The sequence below is a fragment of the Chroicocephalus ridibundus genome, chromosome 1 (assembly GCF_963924245.1).
Source record: "Chroicocephalus ridibundus chromosome 1, bChrRid1.1, whole genome shotgun sequence".
Lineage (NCBI taxonomy): Eukaryota > Metazoa > Chordata > Aves > Charadriiformes > Laridae > Chroicocephalus > Chroicocephalus ridibundus.
The window spans coordinates 163404109-163425867 of NC_086284.1; the positions used below are offsets into that span (position 1 = coordinate 163404109).

General features: G+C 42.7%; 1 protein-coding gene across 3 annotated transcripts; it reads left to right on the forward strand.

Moving 5' to 3' along the window:
• Window positions 1-1832: 1832 nt before the first annotated feature.
• CSF2RB (colony stimulating factor 2 receptor subunit beta) lies at window positions 1833-20532 on the forward strand. Of its 3 annotated transcripts, none has more exons than XM_063321947.1 (14): window positions 1833-2086; window positions 2895-3057; window positions 5228-5357; window positions 7096-7280; window positions 7600-7748; window positions 8607-8778; window positions 8864-8996; window positions 9093-9253; window positions 10129-10274; window positions 10377-10551; window positions 11566-11656; window positions 11946-12015; window positions 15238-15341; window positions 15625-20532. In XM_063321947.1, exons 2-14 carry the CDS (start codon window positions 2988-2990, stop codon window positions 16820-16822), a joined length of 2784 nt encoding a protein of 927 aa, XP_063178017.1. In that variant the 5' UTR covers window positions 1833-2086; window positions 2895-2987; the 3' UTR covers window positions 16823-20532. The 3 variants fall into 3 exon arrangements, with proteins under 3 accessions (XP_063178017.1, XP_063178026.1, XP_063178035.1); XM_063321956.1 differs by having other exon boundaries at window positions 2898-3057; XM_063321965.1 differs by having other exon boundaries at window positions 2962-3057.
• Window positions 20533-21759: the final 1227 nt, after the last annotated feature.

Sequence of the window (21759 nt, forward strand, 5' to 3'; positions counted from 1 at the left end):
AAAGTATTTAAGATGACTTATCCTTTAAACGGTTTTGTTTTTTTTTTCTTCCTGATGTATATACATAAACTTATTTATATACACAAGCTTTAATATTCTATTCTCCACAGCCCTGCATTTATGCATATATGTGTATTGGAAATAAAGGAAAGAGTTTATATATAAAGATAAGCATATTGTTTGCTATATTGGGATCCATAAATCATTTCTTACTTGACACTTTATTAAGTGCATAGTTGTAGCAGTATAACAATTCTGTACAGGCTTGTACAAGAAAATGCGTTTGGTCACCAAAGAGTTGTAAGATGTGCTACAGGCCATATCTGCTTTCCAGGTTCCACCTGAAGAAACCATGCAGACTAAATTTCAGAGGTAGATAACATATATTCAGAAGAGACGGAGATTATGTCTTCCTTTTTTCCAATGGTGGAAGGTTTTAGTTGACATTGTTTTACTAAAACGTTACTTCAAAGGCGTTGTAGCAATGCAGTTTAGGAAGGAGATGAAGCAATACACAACGGTCATGTTAGTTATCTTACACCTTGAGATACATAAGAGAATGCATTGTAAGTTTGAAGCCTAATTGGCCTGCACGGCCTGCAAAGCTTCTGGAGCACAGGATTACTCGTTACCTCTTCCTGGAGTTCAACAGAGCAAATAACATCTGAAGATTTTCACTGACAGCTGGATCCTGCGGTGCAACCAGCAACTCAGCAAGTCTGTCTGAAGATGGAGGAGCTGTTTGAGTGGGGAAGGAACGGGACGGGAAATGTCTGCTGTGAAACAAGAAACCTCTTTTCTAAAGGTGGGGGAAGAACACACATAAACTTGCTGGCCTCTGAAAATCACAGCAGGAGAATTCCTTTCTGCCTTTATGCTGTAATGCAAAGTAAATTCTGCCCGTCCAGCAAAGTCGCATATTTTCTCCCTTGTCTGCAGGTTTTAAATGCACACCTCCTGAGAGTCCCCATGACACACAATTTCCTCAGATTCTCATATTCTCCTTCTTGCTCTGCACGTTCCCCTTATTCACAGTATACAATTTTTTTTTGCCTTGTACATAGATGTAGCTCTTGTGAGAGCCTAACTGTGCTCACTGTGGTTTTGGTCAGTACTACAGGGATTTAGAGAAGGTGTAGTAGCAGTGCAGGACAGCCAGGCATATTCTGTATCTGGGGACTCATCTTAGCTCCGCGCCCCCCCCGCCCCGCCCCGTAGTTTACCCCTGAGAGTGCAAATCTGAGTGTGTCTTTCCCTTATGGCTACCTAACTTTCCTATAGATCTTATCTTATTATTGAAGGCTACTGGGCTAAGCTTTAAAGCTGGATTTAAACCAGCATGGCTGCCTTGGATGCAGGATAACTTCTGATCAGCTCTTCTCACAAGTTTTCTTGCATTTCCTCTACGTAGTATAATTAATTGTTGTTGAAATCGGTAAAACTTACTTTTTAAAATATTATTCAAGTTAAAGGGTTACAAAGATAAAGGTAGTTCTCCCCCCCCCATATATATATGTACAAATAAACATAAAGTACAGAATGATCCCTGCCTTGAAGATTGTTTAGCCTACAGTAAAGCAAGAAACAGCGCTGGAGTAAAAAACAGAGAATTCTTTCTTAGCCTTTCTCACTTCTGCTGCAGTCAATTCTCTTTTTTTTTTTTCTTTTTTCTGGAAATACATTAGTCCCGTGATTTGGTAATTGTTACCATACAGATTGGCATTGACAAATTTCCTTCCCCTCCCTTCCCAGTTAAACAGTTCCATCTAAGTACGTGCTTTGGGGGGCTAAAATAGGAAGTAGAGACTTCCTATTTCACAGGCAATTACACAGACTTCCCTTGAAAAGGCGTGGTCTGCTTCGTTGAAAGTGGTATTTGAGGTGCATAGAAGATATAGCAGTTATTTTGAAGACTTACTTGCCAAGAAAATCCTGTGGTTGGTTTATACCTTCTGTCTCCAGTTCTAGGGAAGTGTGGTTTTGCTGGTTTCTGCATCAGAGGATTCTGATGCTGCGGGGGGACATTGGACAGGGAGAGTCACCCGTCAGGTTGAATCATCTGCCTCACAGACAGCTCTGGATCCAGGTAAGGGAACTGCTTTCTCTCTGGGGAAAACAACCTGGCAGAGAATCTGCTCTCATATAATGGCTTTTGAATCATTAAGGGATTCCTTGGCTGCAATGTTTATTCAAGGACTCAACCAGCTGCTTCTGGTGTAAGGAAGAGGCATTGAGGAATTTGAAAGTCAATAGGAATTTAAAAGGAGTTTTTTCCATGCTCCCCTAATGTAGAAAAGAGTCTCATCTCTGTAACATACTTGAGTAGGTGAGTTTATTATACTTTTGAGAGAGCAATGAGAGATGGCCAACCGTACTTGAATTCCAGTATTGAACAATGCGGTCCATGGTCTTTGAACCACTCAATCTACTCTCAATCTCTTGCAACTTGTTTGGGGAGCAGCTGGAAAAGTAGCATGTTGAAGAGAAATTGGAAAGTGAATGAATATGGAAATTCAATCCTATAGCTCCCAGGAGCTATGTGGTTGAGGATCATATTTTAAAGGAAAGATAAAACACAGAACACCATTTTGGTTCATTAGGAAGACTTTGAGCAAGAAGAGCAGAAGGGGGAAGGAATTTGAAGGCTGAGTTCTCTTCACAGATTAGGGTTGTTTCTTGCTGCTACTCAGCTGAAGGAATTCCTGCACTTCCTTGGAAATGTGCATTTATTTCTTCATTCTTTGCTCATATTGCAAGCTCACACAATAAGAAGACATAAAATTTATCCTATAATAAATACTTGGTAGAAGTTCTTTCTGAATGTCACTCCAGCATAAAGCCTAAAGAAGTTCCCTAATTCAGTTTCACTTCTCTTTATGTGAAATGAAAACAAGAAGCTCCACAATAGGCCAAGCAAGAGAGTAGCCAGTGGGAAATGAAAACAATTGCCTTCTGAATTAGGATCAAACTTGTGCACAAAGGACAGTATGATCATGAAAGTGATTTTCGTCCTTCTGCTGAATCTGGATTTGATCTTCAGAGTCCAAGCGATTAGAGGTGAATTTTAAATTTATATTCTCTTTTAGCCTTTCATTATTTCCTTTCTTTTTGTATCTGTCTCCTTCTTTCAGATAATGCTCTTCCTTATTTTCTGCTTGCTTTTCTGATGGCTTCTGCTACCATCTTCTATGCTATAGGAGAACAGACGTCTTGATCAAAACCAGTGTGTAGCAGATGCATGTGCAGACAAACAAGTTGTAGGTTGGTGGCATGGACAGGTGAAATACTGGACAAATGGATGAGATGAATAAGTTGACTGGTTATTGAGTGAATAGGGAGGAGGAATAGACCCTGACACTGAAAACATAGGAAAATGAAGGGCTGCTTGATTCAGACAGTAGTGTACAGGGGTAGAGACAAGCGGACAGACACAAGACGGGGAAGTGTGTGGGGACTATCAAAGGAACATCCAGATGACCTGATTTTCTTCTTATGGAGTTGCTGACAGATAAAGAGACGATCTGCCGTATCTGTTGCTGGTGTTTCTGAGTTTACTGTCTTTCCTCTTCTGAAGCAGAGAGCTACTTTTCTCTTTTCCCCTCTTTTTTTCCCCTCTTTTCCTCCCCTTCCCTTCCCTTCCCTTCCCTTCCCTTCCCTTCCCTTCCCTTCCCTTCCCTTCCCTTCCCTTCCCTTCCCTTCCCTTCCCTTCCCTTCCCTTCCCTTCCCTTCCCTTCCCTTCCCTTCCCTTCCCTTCCCTTCCCTTCCCTTCCCTTCCCTTCCCTTCCCTTCCCTTCCCTTCCCTTCCCTTCCCTTCCCTTCCCTTCCCTTCCCTTCCCTTCCCTTCCCTTCCCTTCCCTTCCCTTCCCTTCCCTTCCCTTCCCTTCCCTTCCCTTCCCTTCCCTTCCCTTCCCTTCCCTTCCCTTCCCTTCCCCCTTCCCTTCCCTTCCCTTCCCCCTTCCCTTCCCCCTTCCTCTTTCACCTAATTGGATTTGGTGGAGCAGGAAATGGGAAATTTCTCCTTGGATCACCCAATGCACCGTGTCTACATCAAGACTAAACCTGTATCCATCCGAAACATGTCAGAATAAAAGTGTTGTCAGAAGGTGTGCCTCATGGACATCTCCTTTTTCCAAGACGGATGCCAATGCCTGTTGTCCACAGTAGCTAGGGGAGTTATGTTGCCTGGCCCAGGGTCAATTGCAGGACATGTCCCTTTGAGATCTCTGAGGGAAAATGTGTTACAGTGTGTCTCAAACTGGTCTCTTGGCATTCTGAGTCTTAGCCTTACAGTGAGACCATCCCCTTCTATGTAGGGTGCTCCATTTTCTGGTTATGCAAGGAATGCCATAGAACTTACTTTGCATTGGTTTTCAGTAGAAGATCAAAATAAAGTCCCTCTTATGCCTGCTAGCTAAGACACCATCATACTTTTCTGATGGGTTTTTGTGCCTGTAAAAAGCCCCTCAACCAAGCTGATAGCAGTTCCCATCAAGGAGAATTATTTGAGAGAGCTCACTCATGTTTGCATGCTGACGTCTCTGTCATCTGAAGGTCACATCCCAATAGTGCAGCCAGATATTACCTTCAGAGGAAATAAAGAGGAGAAGAAACAAACTTGCTTCATACTGAATTTACCAGGGGTGGCATGTGTTTTCCCACTTCACAGTTGTGAGGTTAAAAAAAAAAAAGTTATCCCTGCCGAGAGGTCTGGTCATTTCTGGGTCATAAATCTAGTTCCAAAAAAATTAGTTTGGGCATTCTTGTGAGTTATAACAAAATTCTTCCTAGAGCATCTCACTTTTAAATATGCCTTTCTAGTGTCATAACCTTTTCTAGTAGTTTAATGGCAAAGAAGTCCTATATATCAACACACAAAGATGAAATGTTCACCATATGCCTGCTGACCATGGGATCTACCAATCCCTGGAAACAATCAGTGTTTGAAAAGGGATACTTTGGCTGGAATTATGTGCCTTCCAGGCAGAAATGGTCTCACCTCATTGTTGTTACTCATAGCTTGGTTTGGACACTTGCACATTGTGGAGATGTGCAGAATGGACACAAATCTGTACGTATTTTCACTAAGAGTCGTTTTCTGGTGCCATGAGGAGAGTACTGTTATCGGTGCCTTCCCCATTCTGCTGGCAGAATCACTGTACCTCCTGCTATCTCTCACTATTTCCATTTGTAATCACTGCTTCTTTTTTGGCCTGAATTCTTTTCTCAGAGAGTATCCCTATGAAGAGCTTGAGCTGCTACAATGACTACAACTCACAGGTGACCTGCACATGGATGGAGCATTCAGAGGCTCATGCCCTCGTTGGTATGATTCTTTACCAAAGGAATGATTTTATAGAGTAAGTACCTGAAATGTGCTAGTGGAGATATTTTTACCACCTTTACAACTATTTTCCCATAATTTGGTTGTGGGACCATAGATATGAAAAAAAAAAAATGGGGCACATTGGTTGCTATCAATAGAGTGGGGAAGATGGTGTCAGAACAAGTGTAAGCCTGAGTGTTGTTTATAACCTAAAAGGGAGGAGACATTCCCCCTGTTATTTTGCCCATTTAGAGCATCATTGAGAGTATGGTTTCGATCACTTCTGAGAAACACGTCTAGACCGTCTGTTTGTGAGATAGAGAAAACTGGTAAGTTCATCTGTGCTATCACTTTTCCTCCCAGAGATACTGGTCTGTTTGTGACAGTATCTCTCTGTTACATCTGTTTCCTTATGAAAAGGGAACTGGATCACCAGAGTGAACCAATTGGGAGGAGAAGAAAGAACAGAGAGGGAGGAATAGTCAAGGGAGAGAGAAAGACAAAGATGGAAAGCTGAGAAGAAAAAGAATTAAGAGTCTGTGGATACAGGAAGGAAAGGTCTGGAAGGTCTTTGGAACAGGATCTTGAAGCTAATACTTCTGGGAAAAGATGGTATAAAATTACTTGGACCTTTGGAGGATTCTCAGGAACATTGTTACATGATGGAGTGTGTGGATCACATAGGAAACAGACAAGCAGGTATTAAGCGTGGACAGTCACACAGCTGAAATCAAAACGGCCAACGATTAGACAAGGTCAGCTCATAGATGCAAAATAGCTGACTAAAAGCCAAATTGTAACGTAATGCTGGTGAGTAGATAGAAATATCTTCAGGACTTCATAACCCTTGGGCTGACTCTCATTTAAGGGTACACACATGTATGGTCAGTCTCACCCATACTTCAAGAATATCCCTGGTTTCCTTGCTAATCCCCAGCTTTTAAAAATAGCAATAAGGCTGAATAATGCTTGCTGACATATAGTTGGCTGGGAAACTCCATCCTATCCTGGAAGGCAGTATTTGGCCTTAGATATTCACAACTTAATATTTCTCATCTGAACTGGAACAATATAATATACTGGGCATGAAGCCATAAGCACAAACAAAATTCCAGAGGGTACAAAAAGAAGCAACACATCTCTCCAGCAGCTCGGGCTACTGCAAGCACACAAAGCTTGCTGTCTAGTTTAAAATATTGTTTCTAATTTTCATGATGCTCCTTGGCCTGGAGAAAGGCTATATAAAAGGATGATTAACATTCTGGATGAAGTCTTTAATGAATACGTAAGGTCCCTTGGCAGAACAGAACTACTAAGGATACAGAAGTACATTTTGATTGGAGAATTTTTTTTTAAGTGTCTTTCTGGGACTGCAAAATGAATGTCTTCAAGAAGCTAAGGACTATCAGAAGCTTTACTGCCTTTTACTGAGTAAAAACTGCATTTCCATGACATTATATTTCATCCTACTATTTCTCACATAAAAATATGAGATTACGTAGAATTAGGCTGAAAACTAACAAAAAATAGACTGGTACCAAAAGATAACATTTTGCTGCACAATTTTGAAATGGGAAGGTATTTGACAAAACCCTGGGGTTGAAAATGTTTGTCATATTAACTGATGCAAAACAGGACTACTAGGTACAGTGAGATATAAATGCCCGAGTAAATTATAATAACGTAATGGGATGGAAATTTCAGGCATTTAATTTTGCATTAACTATAGGTCTCCAAATTAGGTCTTCATAGATCACTTTCTCTATACACAGGGAGAACGAGGAGATGTTTTGCAAACGCCAGACAGAAAATGACTCACATGAGACTTCAGACTCCTATGTGCACTGGGTTTGTCACAACACGACAGAAGGTTTTGTAATAGGGGTAAAAGATATTTACAGCTTCAAACCTAACAAGACACTTCAAGCAGAACTAAATGTTGATCTTTTCCAAAATGGTAAGGATTAAATACCAAATTCTCATTTTCCAGCGAATATTACAGATCTTTGAGATTGTATTTGTCGTTCAGTCAGGAAGTGAATCCCACTTCCATTGTGAAAACTGACAGAGTTCTGCATTGAGAGGACGGGGCAGGGAAGGCACAGAGCAAGTTTCCGGGAGCAGCTGGACCTGGAAGGGGGACTCAAGCAGGAGTTACTTGGTGTGGCAGGGATAAGATACTCTGGAAATGGGGAAGCTTACCTAGGCATTTTCTTCCCCTCTTCATGTCCCTGTCCTCACTATCTCATCTCATGGGTTGTACCTTCACCTTCCAGTTCAGACCCTCCCACCTCAAAACCTCTCGGTCAGCTCGATGACATCAGGAGACTTCTTGCTGACCTGGAAAGCAGCTGACGGAAGCCAAGGGCTGGGCAATGCCCTGGAGTACGAAGTCACTTACAAGCGGGAGTGGGAGTCCTGGGAGGTAAGAGCAGAGGAGCCGGGCTCTCCTGGTTTGGGCTGCACCCTCTTGGGCAGTCGAGAGCCTGTGGTGACCATTGTGTAAATGAGTGGCCTTTCCGTTCTCAGGCACTATGAGGAGAGTCAACAGATGTTGTTTCAGGTCAGGCGGAAGGGGCTCTCTCTTTCTGTTTGCAAGTGACTTGTCCAGTGAAATACCATTTGTTCTGAATTGAATGCAAATATCTGTTCTTCACTGGAAAAAGCACTGCGCTTGGTTTTGAGTGGGAATTGATTTTGCCCTGAATGCCTCCCAAATGGAATTAAAATGGCAAAATGGCAAAATATATTTGAAGATGCTTCCCCTTCCAGCAGGGTGTTTTGTTTGATTTTTATTTTTTTTTTTATTTTTAAGGGTTCATATCCGTTGCCCTATTGTTTCCTTAGATCTGCATATGTTTCTTTTCTGTACCTGTCAGCCCAATCCTTAATTTTAAGGAGACGTATCTTGGCGAGATTCCCACAAAATTCTGCACTGACCAGCATTGTGAACTTGTGTAGCTGGTACTGAAGACAACCAGGGCTCTGCAAGCACAGAAGCTGGCCTGCCTGCCGCCTGGGGTAGATTGTCCCCGACAGTGCCTGTGCCTCACCCTTCCTGTGCCATGCTGGCAGCATGCATGCTGAAGCCCCTTTAGTATGGGAGCAAGGAGGACTGCACGACAGCGTGTGCACAGACCATCACATGTGTGGGATTGCTGGGAGATGCAGCCTGGCAGTCACCTCCTCTCGCTGTTTCCCTGTGTTCCCTCCACCCCTCTTCTCCATTCCTTAACTCCCTAATTTCCTCCCTCCTCATTCTCACTCCTTTCCCCAACAACAGAAAGCTGCCTCCCTTGTGCTCTCCAACACCACAAGTTGCCGTCTCCACCACAAGGACCTTGTGCCGGGGAGCAGCTACGTTGCCCGTGTGCGAGCCAGACCCGGGCAGGCCAGTGGCTTCTCTGGGCAGTACAGCGAGTGGAGCATGGAGGTGTCATGGGACACCCCTGAAGGTACCGTGGGACGGAGTGGGGTGGAAGCACTGGCTGAGAAGCCAGGCCTTTCCTGTCACAGACCTTGCTCTCCTCTTCTCTGAAGGTGACCTTCAGCCCAGGAACCTTCGCTGCCTCTTCGATGGTGCAGATCGTCTGACGTGCAGCTGGGAAGTGAAGAAAGCGATCACCACCTCTGTCCTCTTTGGCTTGTTCTTCAGGGCCACTCCAGCATCAGCGTACGTGCTCTGCCTGTGGCAGCATGCCCGCGCCTCTCCCATGGAATTTCTCCCATTTTCCCTGATCTCAGCTCAACCTCTTTTTTCTCCTTTCAGAGAAGAGGAGTGCTCTCCTGTGCGTGAGAAGGCTTTGCCCCATGTCCCATATGTGATTCAGAGCTGTGAGATCCCTGTTAACAACTCCAGCAGCCAGAGCCAGTACCATGTGTCTGTCCAGGCCAAGACGGAGGAGAAAATAATTGAAGCCTACAAGAACAGTGAGTTGCTGTGTTGTTTCTTGCTTCTCCTGATTGTTTCTTGGAGAGATGTCTGTCTGGGCAAGTGGTGCTGAGGAAAAGTGGGTGGGAGGAGGAAGAGAGCAGGACTGATGAAGAAAGGAACTGGACACTGTGTCAAGTCAGAGGTCCAGGAGGGGTGGCTTGTAGTCATTGAGTTCCTCAGTGACACTTGTTACTCTGAGGAAGGTGGCAGCGGTGGAAACTGCTGTGCAGAAATTTGGGTTGTGACCCAGAGCTGCTTGGTGAGCGATTGTCACCCTGCTGACTTCTCTGTTACTAACCTTCATAAGCGTCCCAGCTGACAGGGAGCTGTGATGAGAGGTGTTTGTGGGGAGCGTGATTTCTCAAGAAGCCAGTGGAGCTCTTGCAGGTTTGTGCAGTGGCTCCTGGAACACTGCATGAGGTAGGACTCCTCTGCTGAGTGAGTTGTGCCAGGTGGATCATCTCTGCCTGCATGTATCTGGAGGTACTGGTGCTACTTTTCACAGACTAAAGCTGGGAGAGCCCCTGTAGTGGGTGAAAATATCAGGTAGTAGCCCCAAGAGAGCTGAAAATCTCTGGAAATGTGGCGGACCAATACAGATGTTTCAAATATTGCTTTAGTGCCTTTCTGTACACAGGGACTGCTGCCAATATTAACGGATATGGATTTTCTGATATTTAATGTGTCTACTGGTTTATTGTATTGGACTAGAAAATGCAGATGCGGAGAATTAAGAAGTGTTAAAAAGCCAAGACTTCTTACATTGCATAAAACAACATTGTTTTCAGTCTCTGGAAACTATTCACAGTAGTGAAAGGGAGTGCTGGACCAGTATGTTGATAAGTAATCTAAGACATTCCATGTGTTCCAGTTAAGGTGCTGCCACCTGCAAATGTGTCAGTAACAGTTACAGAGAACCAAGAGTATGAACTGAGGTGGACAAAATATGCTTTGAGATATAGCTTCATAAAACAGAGATACCAAGTCGAGTACTGGAAAAACAACCAATACAACACGGTAAGTCTTGAAAGTCCTAGAGTCCTGGATTTCTCTTTGCTGGGCAAATTGGAAAGACAGTTCCTCATGCCTTCATCATTTGTGCTTCTTTCTTCTCCCTAGACTGCCCAGAAGTTAAATATCAGCAATGATGAACCTCCCTTCATCTTCACCCTGGAGATGCTGGCATCATCTACAGAATATAGGGGGAAAATGCGCGCAAGGGTGAATATGCCTCTGGATTATGAGGGGCCTTGGAGTGAATGGAGTGAGGAGTTCACCTGGAAGACTGATAATGGTACTTTCCATGCAGGCTACTTCTGTAAGGTTTTGTGGACTGTTAATGGCTGAATGCCTCTATAGAAAAATACATTCTCTCAGCTGGGGCTGAAGGTCGGTCCAGCCATGAGCTGGCTGGGGTCACTTAACAAGGTAGCTGTCCTGTCCGCATCCTTGTAGTACAGCAGCAATGCTAATGAAGGAGGCGAGCAGGAATGACCTTTTAAGCTTGTTACCTATTTCCCTTCACAAGGTGAGTACAACCAGCCATAAAGGCTTCCATACAGAAAACGAAACAAAGATCCTGCCCAAAAGATCATCCTTGTTTCCTGATTCCAGTAGTCCATTCTGCTATCAGTGACTGAAGAGCCTGAGATTGGAAGAAGACAGAATATAAGTCCTCAGTCTTTTATATTTGCAGAGTGACTCTAAAGTTGCATAAAACACACAGTAGAGTCTACTGGAGATAAAAATCTTTACATGTGTTTGCTGTTTCTGGACTTGGAGGCAGAATGTCAGCTATCATATGGTCTTGTGCCCAAGTTAATATGATCTTACATGATTTGTCCTGAGGACGTTTGTAGTGGTAAGACAGGAGATTTCATGAATGTACTCAGGAAGAAATTGGTATGTTGGTCATGATCAATTACAGCCATTGGCAGAGGAAGCTCGCTCTTAGAAAATCTCTGAGACCCCATCTCTTCAGCACAGCCTGAAGACATGTCTACTGTTCATGGTGGAGTAAGGTACCTAGCCATCTTTTTATTAGCATAAATTGTTTACTGTGATGTCAGTAAAAAATAAAAAATAAAAAAGAATCAGGAAAGGAAACAATGAACTTCTTTGGTCATAAGCTGTTCAGGCCACTTGGTCACTCCCACTTTGGACGTTTGAAGGCCTCATGATCCTGTCCCGTGACACGATACCTACGCTTCCCTGATCTGCTTGCGTGAAGAGAAACCAGAGAGAAAAACCTGTTGCGGGAAGCAGCCAATGTGCAGGTGGATACCTTTTGCTCTTTTCTGTGTTTCAGTTCTGCCACCAGAGGTTCTCCCAGCGATGCTCCCAGCTCTCATCATCATCTTCCTAATAGCTGCTTATTGCAGCTATAGGTATTTCCTCAGGTAGGTCTGTGTTGTGACTAGGAGATATGGCAGCGTGTTGGCCATGTGGGCGGCATAAAGGCTGAGGCACTCCTTGTCCCCCATGAGAGAGAGGTCTATGTGGAGATGAGCCTTGGTGTGCGATGGGCAGCCTTGTGCGTGTCTGTGCAAGGGGGAGAGTTGGATGGTGACGTGCCGTGGCCTTGGTGGTGCCTCGCCGTTCGTGGCAGTGCAGTGTGTGAGGTGCAGTCTGTTTTGGTTGCAGTCACGGTGAGAAGCAAATCTTGAAAACTCTGTGTTGTTGTTGCAGGAAGAAGCAAATGTGGGAGGAAAAGATTCCAAACCCCAGCAAGAGTCTCCTGATTCAGAGCTACCAGCGGGTAAGAGAGAACTGTACCTTGAAGGGTGCATTATTTGTCTCTCTTATTCAGGACTTTCAACAGTCTTAAGAGTTCTTCTTGTCTCCTAGTCCACATTGAACAGATATCTTCATTAGTCTATGCCTTATTTTTGGAAGTTCTGGTCATATTCAACATAACTGTGTCCTTACATTTATACTAGTAGACTTTGTGTTGTGCTTGTCAGCATCACTGTGATTTAAAATCAAGCTAGAAAATTTTCAGTATTTTAAAATTTTAACTGACTAAAATAATCTAGTGTCATTAGCGAACTTTATCAGTTGGTGCCTTCATTCATCTCGAAATAGGAAGCAACACTAACTCAGTACCTTTTAGAATGGGGTGGTAGCCCTATTAAAGAAACTTTTATTTTAAGGAGCTGGATTTTCTGGAATAAATGTTACCACATGCATGTCTGTTACCAGGACAAGCATTCTTTATTGGAAATCGAGGAACACACTTAGACAGCATTTGGTCAAAGCTGTCTAAGTAGAATCTCTTTCCCTTCTTCCTCCCTTCCAAAAAACACCCAGCATCTGGAAAGGGTGGTATGGGCATCTCTAGATTTTGGTGGTAAAAGTCTTCCACTCTTGCAAGAATAGCTAATTCAATAACGTGCCCACCTCAACACAAACACACACACAGACAGGCTTTTTTGTATGAGAGTTGATTCTCTTTCATGTTGATAAGGGATGGATTACAGTAAGTATAGATCCATGGTAGTCCAATGAGTATAATTTACAACATGGCCTTTGTGTGCGATGAATGAGCACTTGCGGTATCTATATTTGTGTGTGAGTGAAGAGTTAATACATTTGTTAACCATTGAACATTTGTTACATTGCTGTAAAAAGAACGTTCATTGTAATGACCTGTTTTAATACATAATTTTCAAATAGATGGAAAAGACTAGGCATGGATTCTCTTGTGCCAGAAGACAAACTGGTGCTTATACTAAAGTCTCAAGTTAGTTTCTTTTGCCTGACCTCTACAGTAAAAACTGGAAACTTTTTCCTACTCTAAGAAGCACCTTAATAGCTTTATTTCCTATCCCCTACCCATTTTTCCATTCACAAGCACTCACCGCCTTAGTTTCATGGTGTTGAAAGATTCCATTCCTGCACTGAATTGCCTTATCCTAAATTTTGAAAACATCCCAGTAATTCTGTTTCTCTGGTCAGCTGGTACAGAAGAACAGTCATTATACCTCTATGGGTGAAATATTGCCCAGAGTGTCCTCATATGATGCTGGAAAAAAATAGACACTGCACAAAGCAGTAGCTTTGATCTTTATTGGTAGGAACCTGCAGCATCTCTATGAGCTCTTTCAGGGGGCAGTTCATGTCCCCTGTGCTATGTAAAGTTGAATAGAATAGAATAGAATAGAATAGAATAGAATAGAATAGAATAGAATAGAATAGAATAGAATAGAATAGAATAGAATAGTTCAGTTGGAAGGGACCTACAATGATCACCTAGTCCAACTGTCTGACCACTTCAGGGCTGAACAAAATCAATGCATATTATTAAGGGCATTGTCCAAATACCTCTTAAACACTGACAGGAATGGGCCATCGACCACCGCGCTAGGAAGCCTGTTCCAGTGTTTGACCACCCTCTCAGTAAGGAAATGCTTCCTAATGTCCAGCCTAAACCTCCCCTGGTGCAGCTTTGAACTATTCCCACTTGTCCTATCACTGGCTACCCAGGAGAAGGGATCAGCACCTCCCTCTCCACTTCACCTCCTCAGGAAGCTGTAGAGAGCAATAAGTTTCCCTCTCAGCCTCTTTTTCTCCAAACTAGATAAACACAAAGTCCTTAGCAGCTTCTCATAAGACAATCCTTCCAGACCTTTCTCCAGCTTTCTTGCCCTCCTCTGGATGCATTCAAGCACCTTAAAATCCTTAAATTGTGATGACTGCATTGCTCTTTAAATGCCTTTCAGTAGCACCCAGTGTGATCCTCTCCATTATTTTTCCAGGAACTAAGGTTAAACTAACAGGTCTGTAGTTTCCTGGGTCTTCCCTCATGCTTTTCTTGTGAATTGGAGTAACACTGTCTAGCTTCCAGGTAGCAGGGACCTCCCCAGACTCCCAAGACCTTTGGTAGATGGTCAAGAGGGGTCCTGCCATAACATCCACTAGCTCCTTCAGTACTCTGGGATGAATCCCATCAGGCCCCATGGACTTATGAACATTCAGCTGATACAGCTGGTCCCTTACAATTTCAGTGCTCACAAAGGGAAAGTCACTGTTCCTGCACTCATGGTCCCCTGACTCAGAAGGACTAGGCAGCCCAAGGTCTGTCAGTATTATTAAGACTGAGGCAAAAAATGCATTGAATGCCTTTGCTTTTTCTACATCCCTATTAGTCGGGCGATCATCATCAACAATATTGACTAATGTTTTCTTTAGACCTCCTCTCACTATTACCATACTTAAAAGAGCCCTTCTTGTTACTTGATACAACACTATCCAGTGTCAACTCTATTTGAGCTTTGGCCTTTCATGTCTTCTCTCTGCATACGTACAACAGCTCTGTAATCTTCTGTGAATTCTGACCTTGCTTCCAGAGATCATACAATTTATTTTTCCTCTTGAGCTCCAGAGGGAATTCCCTGTTCAGCCAAGCTGGTCATCTGCCCCGCTTGCTTGACTTACAACACACTGGAATTGCTCGCTCCTGTGCTTTTAAAAGGTCGTTCTTAAAAACCGACCAGCACTTGTGGACTCCCAAGCACTCAAAAGCAGATTCTCAGAGGACACTGCCAAGTAGCTCCCTGAATAGCTTAATGTTTGCTCTCTTGAAATCTAGGGTAGCAACACTGATGTCCCTTTTTTTTCTCATTACTCAGGAAATTTTGAACTCAGTCATTTTGTGGTCACTGTGGCCAACACAGCCACCTACCATCACATGTCCCATGAGTCCTTCTCTATTCGCAAATAGCAGGTCTAGGAGGGCATCTTTCCCAGTTGGCTCACTGAGTACTTGTAGTTAGGTCAGTGGTAAGGCAATATGGCCTTGAAGTAACCGTCTTCTCGAGAACAGAAGACACCTTCTAGTCATGTTAGTGATGTTGTACCCCTATTGCCAGATGCTGTAGGCTCTCCTATTTGTTTTCTGCATCCATGAGAAAGGTATGGTTCTTGATTCTACTGCCATTGAGACGTTGCTCATTTGTCATGTCTGCTTTTTCTTTTTTAGAAAGTACATTTAGGAAACTGGCCAACAAGCAGCCTGCTGGACTTCAACAAATACAACTTTTCAGAGAAGATGGAGCAGGCTAGCTTACTTCAAGTTGTGGACAGGTGAGTGAACAGCACATTATAGTGACACTGTGGATGATAGTCTCAAAGAGTTCCTTAAGTCATGGCAGGAAATAATCAAAAGTTCTGTCACTAAAAAGCCTATACAAGTTGCTTTTGAGGAAGGGATAAAATTTTTTACTATCTGGGTTAGCTTGCTTCTCCAAGAAGTATTTTTTCTGACCCTATGTGTAGCTAGCTATGTGTGTTTTCAACTAAGCTTGTTTTATATTTAATGTTTACCATAATATCTCTCATGAGGAACTTTTAACTTTCCCACATTCAGGCAGATGAAGACTTTGGCAGAGTCCTCTGAAGGGCAGGCTAAAAAGACAGATGTTTCCCCTGCTGCACTGGACCTACAGAACTCATACCATGCTTTAAATGAGCCAGAGCATGCCCTAGTTGTCTGTTCAAGTCACATTGCTGGTCATTCCTTTCCTGTTTCAAGGAGAAACAGTGCTGATGCAGGTATTGCTTCCCAGGTGGCAGTCCCTTGCTTTGCTTTCAATGGTCCATACTTGTATAGCCCAGTGATGTCCTCCCAGCCTGATGTGCATCAGACCCTGGAAGCGGACCCAGTGGGAGTCCGTGAGAAATCAGTTTCCCTTCAGTATGTGACCCTCCCAAAAGAAGACTGTCCCCAGGCTCCACAGAAGCAAGAACAGCCAGGAGCAGATCCTTCACAGCCCTTCCTGCCCCCAGGTCAGAAGGAAATGATGCGTCACATAGACCACGAGCAAGAAGTCTCACTGGCCCCACCAGCCTCTGGGAAAGGCACGAATGTGAGAAGAGAAGAGCAGAAATCTCCAAAGGCTCTTAGCTGTATCACGTCTCCTCAGCAGCGCCCCTTGGAGTACATCACCACAGAGAGCCTGTCACTGCCATCAGCCAGCGACTCCACCCATCCGCCACTTGTCACCGCTGGGGAGTTACCTTGTGACTCACAGGAGCCCCAGCCCTCCAGTGACCACTCTTGCCATGAGTTTTCTCCTGGGAAGACTGGTGTCATGGTTCCAGTATCAGGTCAAGCACCAACCTCTTCTCCTGAATTGCAGCCAGATACATTTGAAGACTATCTAACTGTCCCTTTAGGTCTCCATGGACACTCAGAACCCACAAAGATTTCTTTTCCCATCTTACAGAAGGGAAATGATCTTCTTAGAAAGCAGCCTTTGCCAGAGGGTAACTTGGTGGTGTTAAACCCTGACAGCACTGAACCAGTTTTCCTTTGCCAGGTTGGTGACTATTGCTTCCACAGCCTAAAATCCAGTGTGAAGATGGATATTAGTCAGGACGACCACCAAATCAAGAAACCTTCTGAAGGCAAGACAACACCTGGGAAGCCTGTATCTGATGATGAAGCCATCACTGGCAAGGAAAAGGATGTGTCAAAAATGCAGGCTATTCAGCTTTTCAAAAACCTTAAATCAGATGATTACTTTTCCTGGCAACAATCTTTGAGGATCACAGAAATCTGTTAAGTGGGCAAATATTAACGAATATCAAAGTTACAGGTAACTGAAAGAGGTTGCAACTATCTGCTGAAAATGAACCCTCAAATCTAGAAACAAATAAACACCAGTTCCCTTTTCCAGCTTCCAGTCCAACATGTTGAAAGACTTGAAGTAGCTCAATATCCTTCGCAATGGCCTTCATAGATTTGGCATGCAAGACAATACAAATATTGTCCTTTGGTGCTTTTCAAACTTTTTGGCTTATCCACAATGAGCAGTTTAGCCTCCTCATAATCCTGCGACAGATCGCAGTTATCTTGCAATAATACCAGATTGCCAGAGGCAAAACTTGTGGCAGGAAATGCAGACTTAACAGCATGAAATGCTATCAGAATAAGACACGCTTGGGAACCTTCCAAAGAAAACGTATATTCTTAAGAGCAATTTTGTTGAACTTTTGTGTGTGTATAAAATAGAGCTAAGAGTCACCAAGGAGCTTTCGTACCTCTACCTTTCCACTACTGGCATGAAATATGTATTGTCTAAGGTGAAGAAAACCCAGACAGTAATAGAAGTATAAATAAAAAATGAGAAAAAATTGTTGAAGTCCAGGAAACCTTTCTTAATGTTAAGGTACAGTGTATCACAGCGTATTCTAAGGGTAAGAATGAAACACTACTGGGATACATAAAGTGGGCTGTAGAAAACCGTGGGGGAAGAAGATACATTACAGAAAGAAAACCCAAGGAATCGTAAGGTTCAGTGAGAGGAGTGGAGTGGGGCAGGTAACAGAAAATGACAGACAAGAAATGTTGTGAAGGTGCACACGCCTATATCTGCTGTGGTTTTTCTACTTCTAAGTGTTGAAGTACTGCATTATTTTCTTGTAAGTTCATTGGCTGTTTATGCACGATATAATTAATCTTAGCTATGTAATTTATTCTTAGTGGCTTTTTTTCTGAGTAATAAACTTTGTTGAGAAAGAGGAGCCATTTTTTTCTCAGTTCTGCTGTAAAGAAAGTGGTGCAAGGTAATAGCATTTGTTCAGAGCTGCCACTCTGTGATCAGTAAAAGGCTTTCGATTCAGACCTGAAGGTAGGCTTGCATTCCCAAAAAACGTTTATTTTTTAAAATATAAAATTTGTACTAATAAAAAATATTATTTCTTCCTATAAATCTTTCCTTTCATATGTTAAGAGCATTGTGGTTACAATAACATTACTATTAGCTCATCTGATCAGGCCTCAAAAAATTCTGTGGGTTCAGCTATGTCACCTGTGAGGTAGGATGTTTTCTCCTGACTTTGCTGTATTTGACAGAGATAATGAGAAGGAGTTTTGTGTTTGTGCCAGCTGATTCCTCCTGCTGGGTTAATGGGACAGTGCTGATTCAGAAATTGCAGTGAAATGCATTGTTTTTTCATTGTTTTAAATCCTTATAAATGCCATTTTAAATCTGGAAGGTCTGCAAATTCCGTTTGGTGTTCTTGACAGCAAAAGGCAAGCAGCAAAAGGCAGCCTCTGACAGAGAATATTGACAAACACTTAAAGGGTTTTTCGAGTTAGTCCTTTCCTAATCAATGGATTTTTTTGTTAGTCTCTTCTTTGGCCTTTTAGAGTAACTCAAACAATTTCTTCCCGGCTATATGATTGTGCTCCATATGGGCATGTACTAAAAGGAGATGTTTGAATTTGTATGCAAATTTGGTATCTGAATTCAAATCTTAGATACGCATCACCTTGCTGGGCCTTGAATTGCTGTGATTTTAATAACCAAGAAGAATAGTGAGTGGGAGAACTTTTATTCAGCTCAGTGACTTTTGGATGAAGCCCATTTGCATTGTGGTCAATACTCTAAGAGCCATCTGTTCCTTCTTTCCTTCTGCGCTTCACCAAGCATTTGCAGAGACTGCTTTTGGAGACAGAATTTATCGATACACGAACATTTGATATGATCCCACAGAGCAAATATGATCTGAAGATCACCTCAGGAGCCTGAAACTTGCAGAATAACATGCCGTTGTCAGGTGAGGGGAGCTGTTGGTGGTTTTCTTTTGCAACTATAACAATTGTTTTAGGGCAGAATGAGTTTCTGCTCTAGGGACTCATTGTTCAATATCCACCTAAGCATCATTAAATAAAATATGTAATAAACATTGGAAGCAGGGGTCACAATCTACATCTCTGCTGTGTGAGAGGAATCCACTTCTTTCTGGGTTACAGAGTCAAAGCTTCCATAAACTTCGCCTGTTGCTGATCCTATGAATCTTCTGTTCTCTTCTGCATGAGGTCCAGCTGCAGTGGGGGTGGTGAAAAGCATTTTACAATTCTGTAGCCTGGTGATTCAAGATTTAGGAGCTCTTGTGAGTCCCAAGTCTTCAACTTGCTGATCACTAGCTTAAGCCCCAAAGTTACTGTGCAAAAGGAGGTTGCTGCTACCTTCCCCAGTGCTAGGTATCGATATGCAGGAGAGGAATCATCATTCTGATGATTCAGGAGCCAATTATGACATGCTCTTCTCTGTAGGGCTTCCCACTAAGTAGTTCCAGCCCCTCAGCCTGTATATCTGAGTGATGATTCATCAGTGTTTCCTATACAGTCAAAAGGAGAGGTAGGCATCTCAGTTAATACTGCAAATCACGTTTTACAACTCTCTATTTATTTTGAATATACAGTTATGAAATCATTGCAATCCTTTCCTTACTGTATGCTCAAACATCAAAGATTTTGCCTGTGTTTTAACAGCAGGCACTTTTCTCTTCATTGCTCTGAAGTAATCAGTCTATTATTCCCTTATCATAATCTTCCTCAACCAGAAATATATTACCTGAATTTGCATGAGATTAGGGTGACCTCAATAGTTCTAATTAAGATCCATGATGAACTACTCTGTTGTTCTGTTTTTGCTAGCCTGGGGGTTGTCTTTTATGTAAGGAAGAAAAATGAGGCTGAATGATTTGCTAGAGAAGGAAGCCTGTGGTGGAAAGCCCTCCAAGACCTCAAGGAACAATAGCTGGAAAATTTATGAGAACCCTGTATCTCTGCAGGGTAATGGAAAACAATCCCAACCCATCCTGCCAGACCCTGTGTATTTTCTTGTTCATACAGCTGAACACATTTGTACACACCATCTTGTTCCCATACAACTCCAGTGAATGACTTCTGCCTCTTCTCCTCACTCCCCACATGCTCCCTCTGCTCTTCCTGATGAAATTTCCAGGAAAAGAAACACTGTGTCTCATGTTCTATATGTGGGGAATAAGTAGCGGAATTACTTCATGCTTGTTTTGTCCCATTTTAAGTCCTTCCAAGTGGCTGCCAGGATTCCGTATGCTCCAACCCAACAACTCCTCATATTACATGATGGATGTTTCACCGTGGCACTAGGTGGGTGGACCCAGACTCATCTGCAGACTTTCTCAACATGAGCCAGCTTTAGCTCAAAAGCTTTGTAGATTCATTGTGTCCTTTCAAGTTTGTTGGTAGAGGAGCATATGGTCCTCGTTGTTGAAGGCTGGTTTGTTTGTCTAGAAAAGTAGATGTAAAGCTATCTGAAACAATTGGGTGGCTTTTCCTATTCTCTTTTTAAAAATTTTGCAGCTCCTTGTTCACAGCATGCACATACACCACAAACTTTTGAGATGAATGCTTCTGCATCTGCTGTAGCCTTGCAGTGTACTTCTAACCTGTTTGTCCTTCTGCTGCATTCAGAGGTACATATGATGTTGACACAAGTTTTTGAGTTTCTTTCATTCACTACAGATTCATAATGGATTCATGATGCTGTTTCAGCATCTAAAGACACCCTTTTCTTCCCTTCTACTTGCAGCAGAGACTGTTATATAGGAACATAAGACTAACACATTGGGTCTGAGCAGTCATTCCATCTTGCCCAGTATTCTGCCTCTGCCAATATTTGCAGTGGATGCTTAAAACCAGGGTGTAGTATACACGGAAAAGTACACAGTAAATAATTAAATCCTTAACTGATATATTTACCTGGTATCTGGCCCAGAGCCTTCCTGAGTTGGAGGTTACATCTAAACTGTTGTAGATAATATGTACTTAACAGCTTTGCCCTTTAGAGATTCAACTAATTCCTTTCTAAAACCACTTTATTTTTCGCTTCATAATGTCTGATAGTAAAGCATTTATCATTTTTTAATATAAATAAAAACATTAAAAAAAAAAACTGCCCACATTTTCCTGGACTCATTTTGTGCCAGTTGCATGGTAAGTTGTTCCTTTGTTCTTGTTCTAGGAGAATTGATAAACCGTCATTCCTTATTCACCATCTCCTGTTTGAGATGCTACAAACTTCTGTCAAATCATCTCTTGGTTGTTTCTTTTCTCAAGCTGAAGAATTCCATAGTAATTAGTCTCTCTTCCTATAGATCCCATATTTCTGATAACACTTCTGTACTTTTTCTGTTTCTACAAAGTATTCTACAGTATTCCTTCAGAGATGAGAAGACAAGAACTGAATATGGGATTCAAGAAACATGTCATTTAGTCTGCAGTAATTGACTATTTGTCTCCTTTCACAGGTTCTTTGATCTTGTATAGTTAAAATTATTTTTTTTGTCACATGAATTTCTATGTATTTATTAAGACTGAATTGATTAATTGACTGAGAGCAGCCCTGCAGAGAAAGACTTGGGGATAACAGTGGATGAAAAATTAGATATGAGCCAGCAATGTGAGCTTTCAGCCCCGAAAGCCAACTGTATCCTGGGCTGCATCAAAAGAAACGTGGCCAGCATGTCCAGGGAGCTCATTCTCCCCCTCTATTCCACTCTGGTGAGACCCCACCTGGAGTACTGCCTCCAGCTCTGGGGTCCCCCAGTACAAGAAAGACATGGACCTGTTGGAGCGGGTCCAGAAGAAGGCCACAAAGATGATCAGAAGGCTGGAGCACCTCTCCTGTGAAGACAGCTGAGAGAGTTGGGGTTGTTCAGTCTGGAG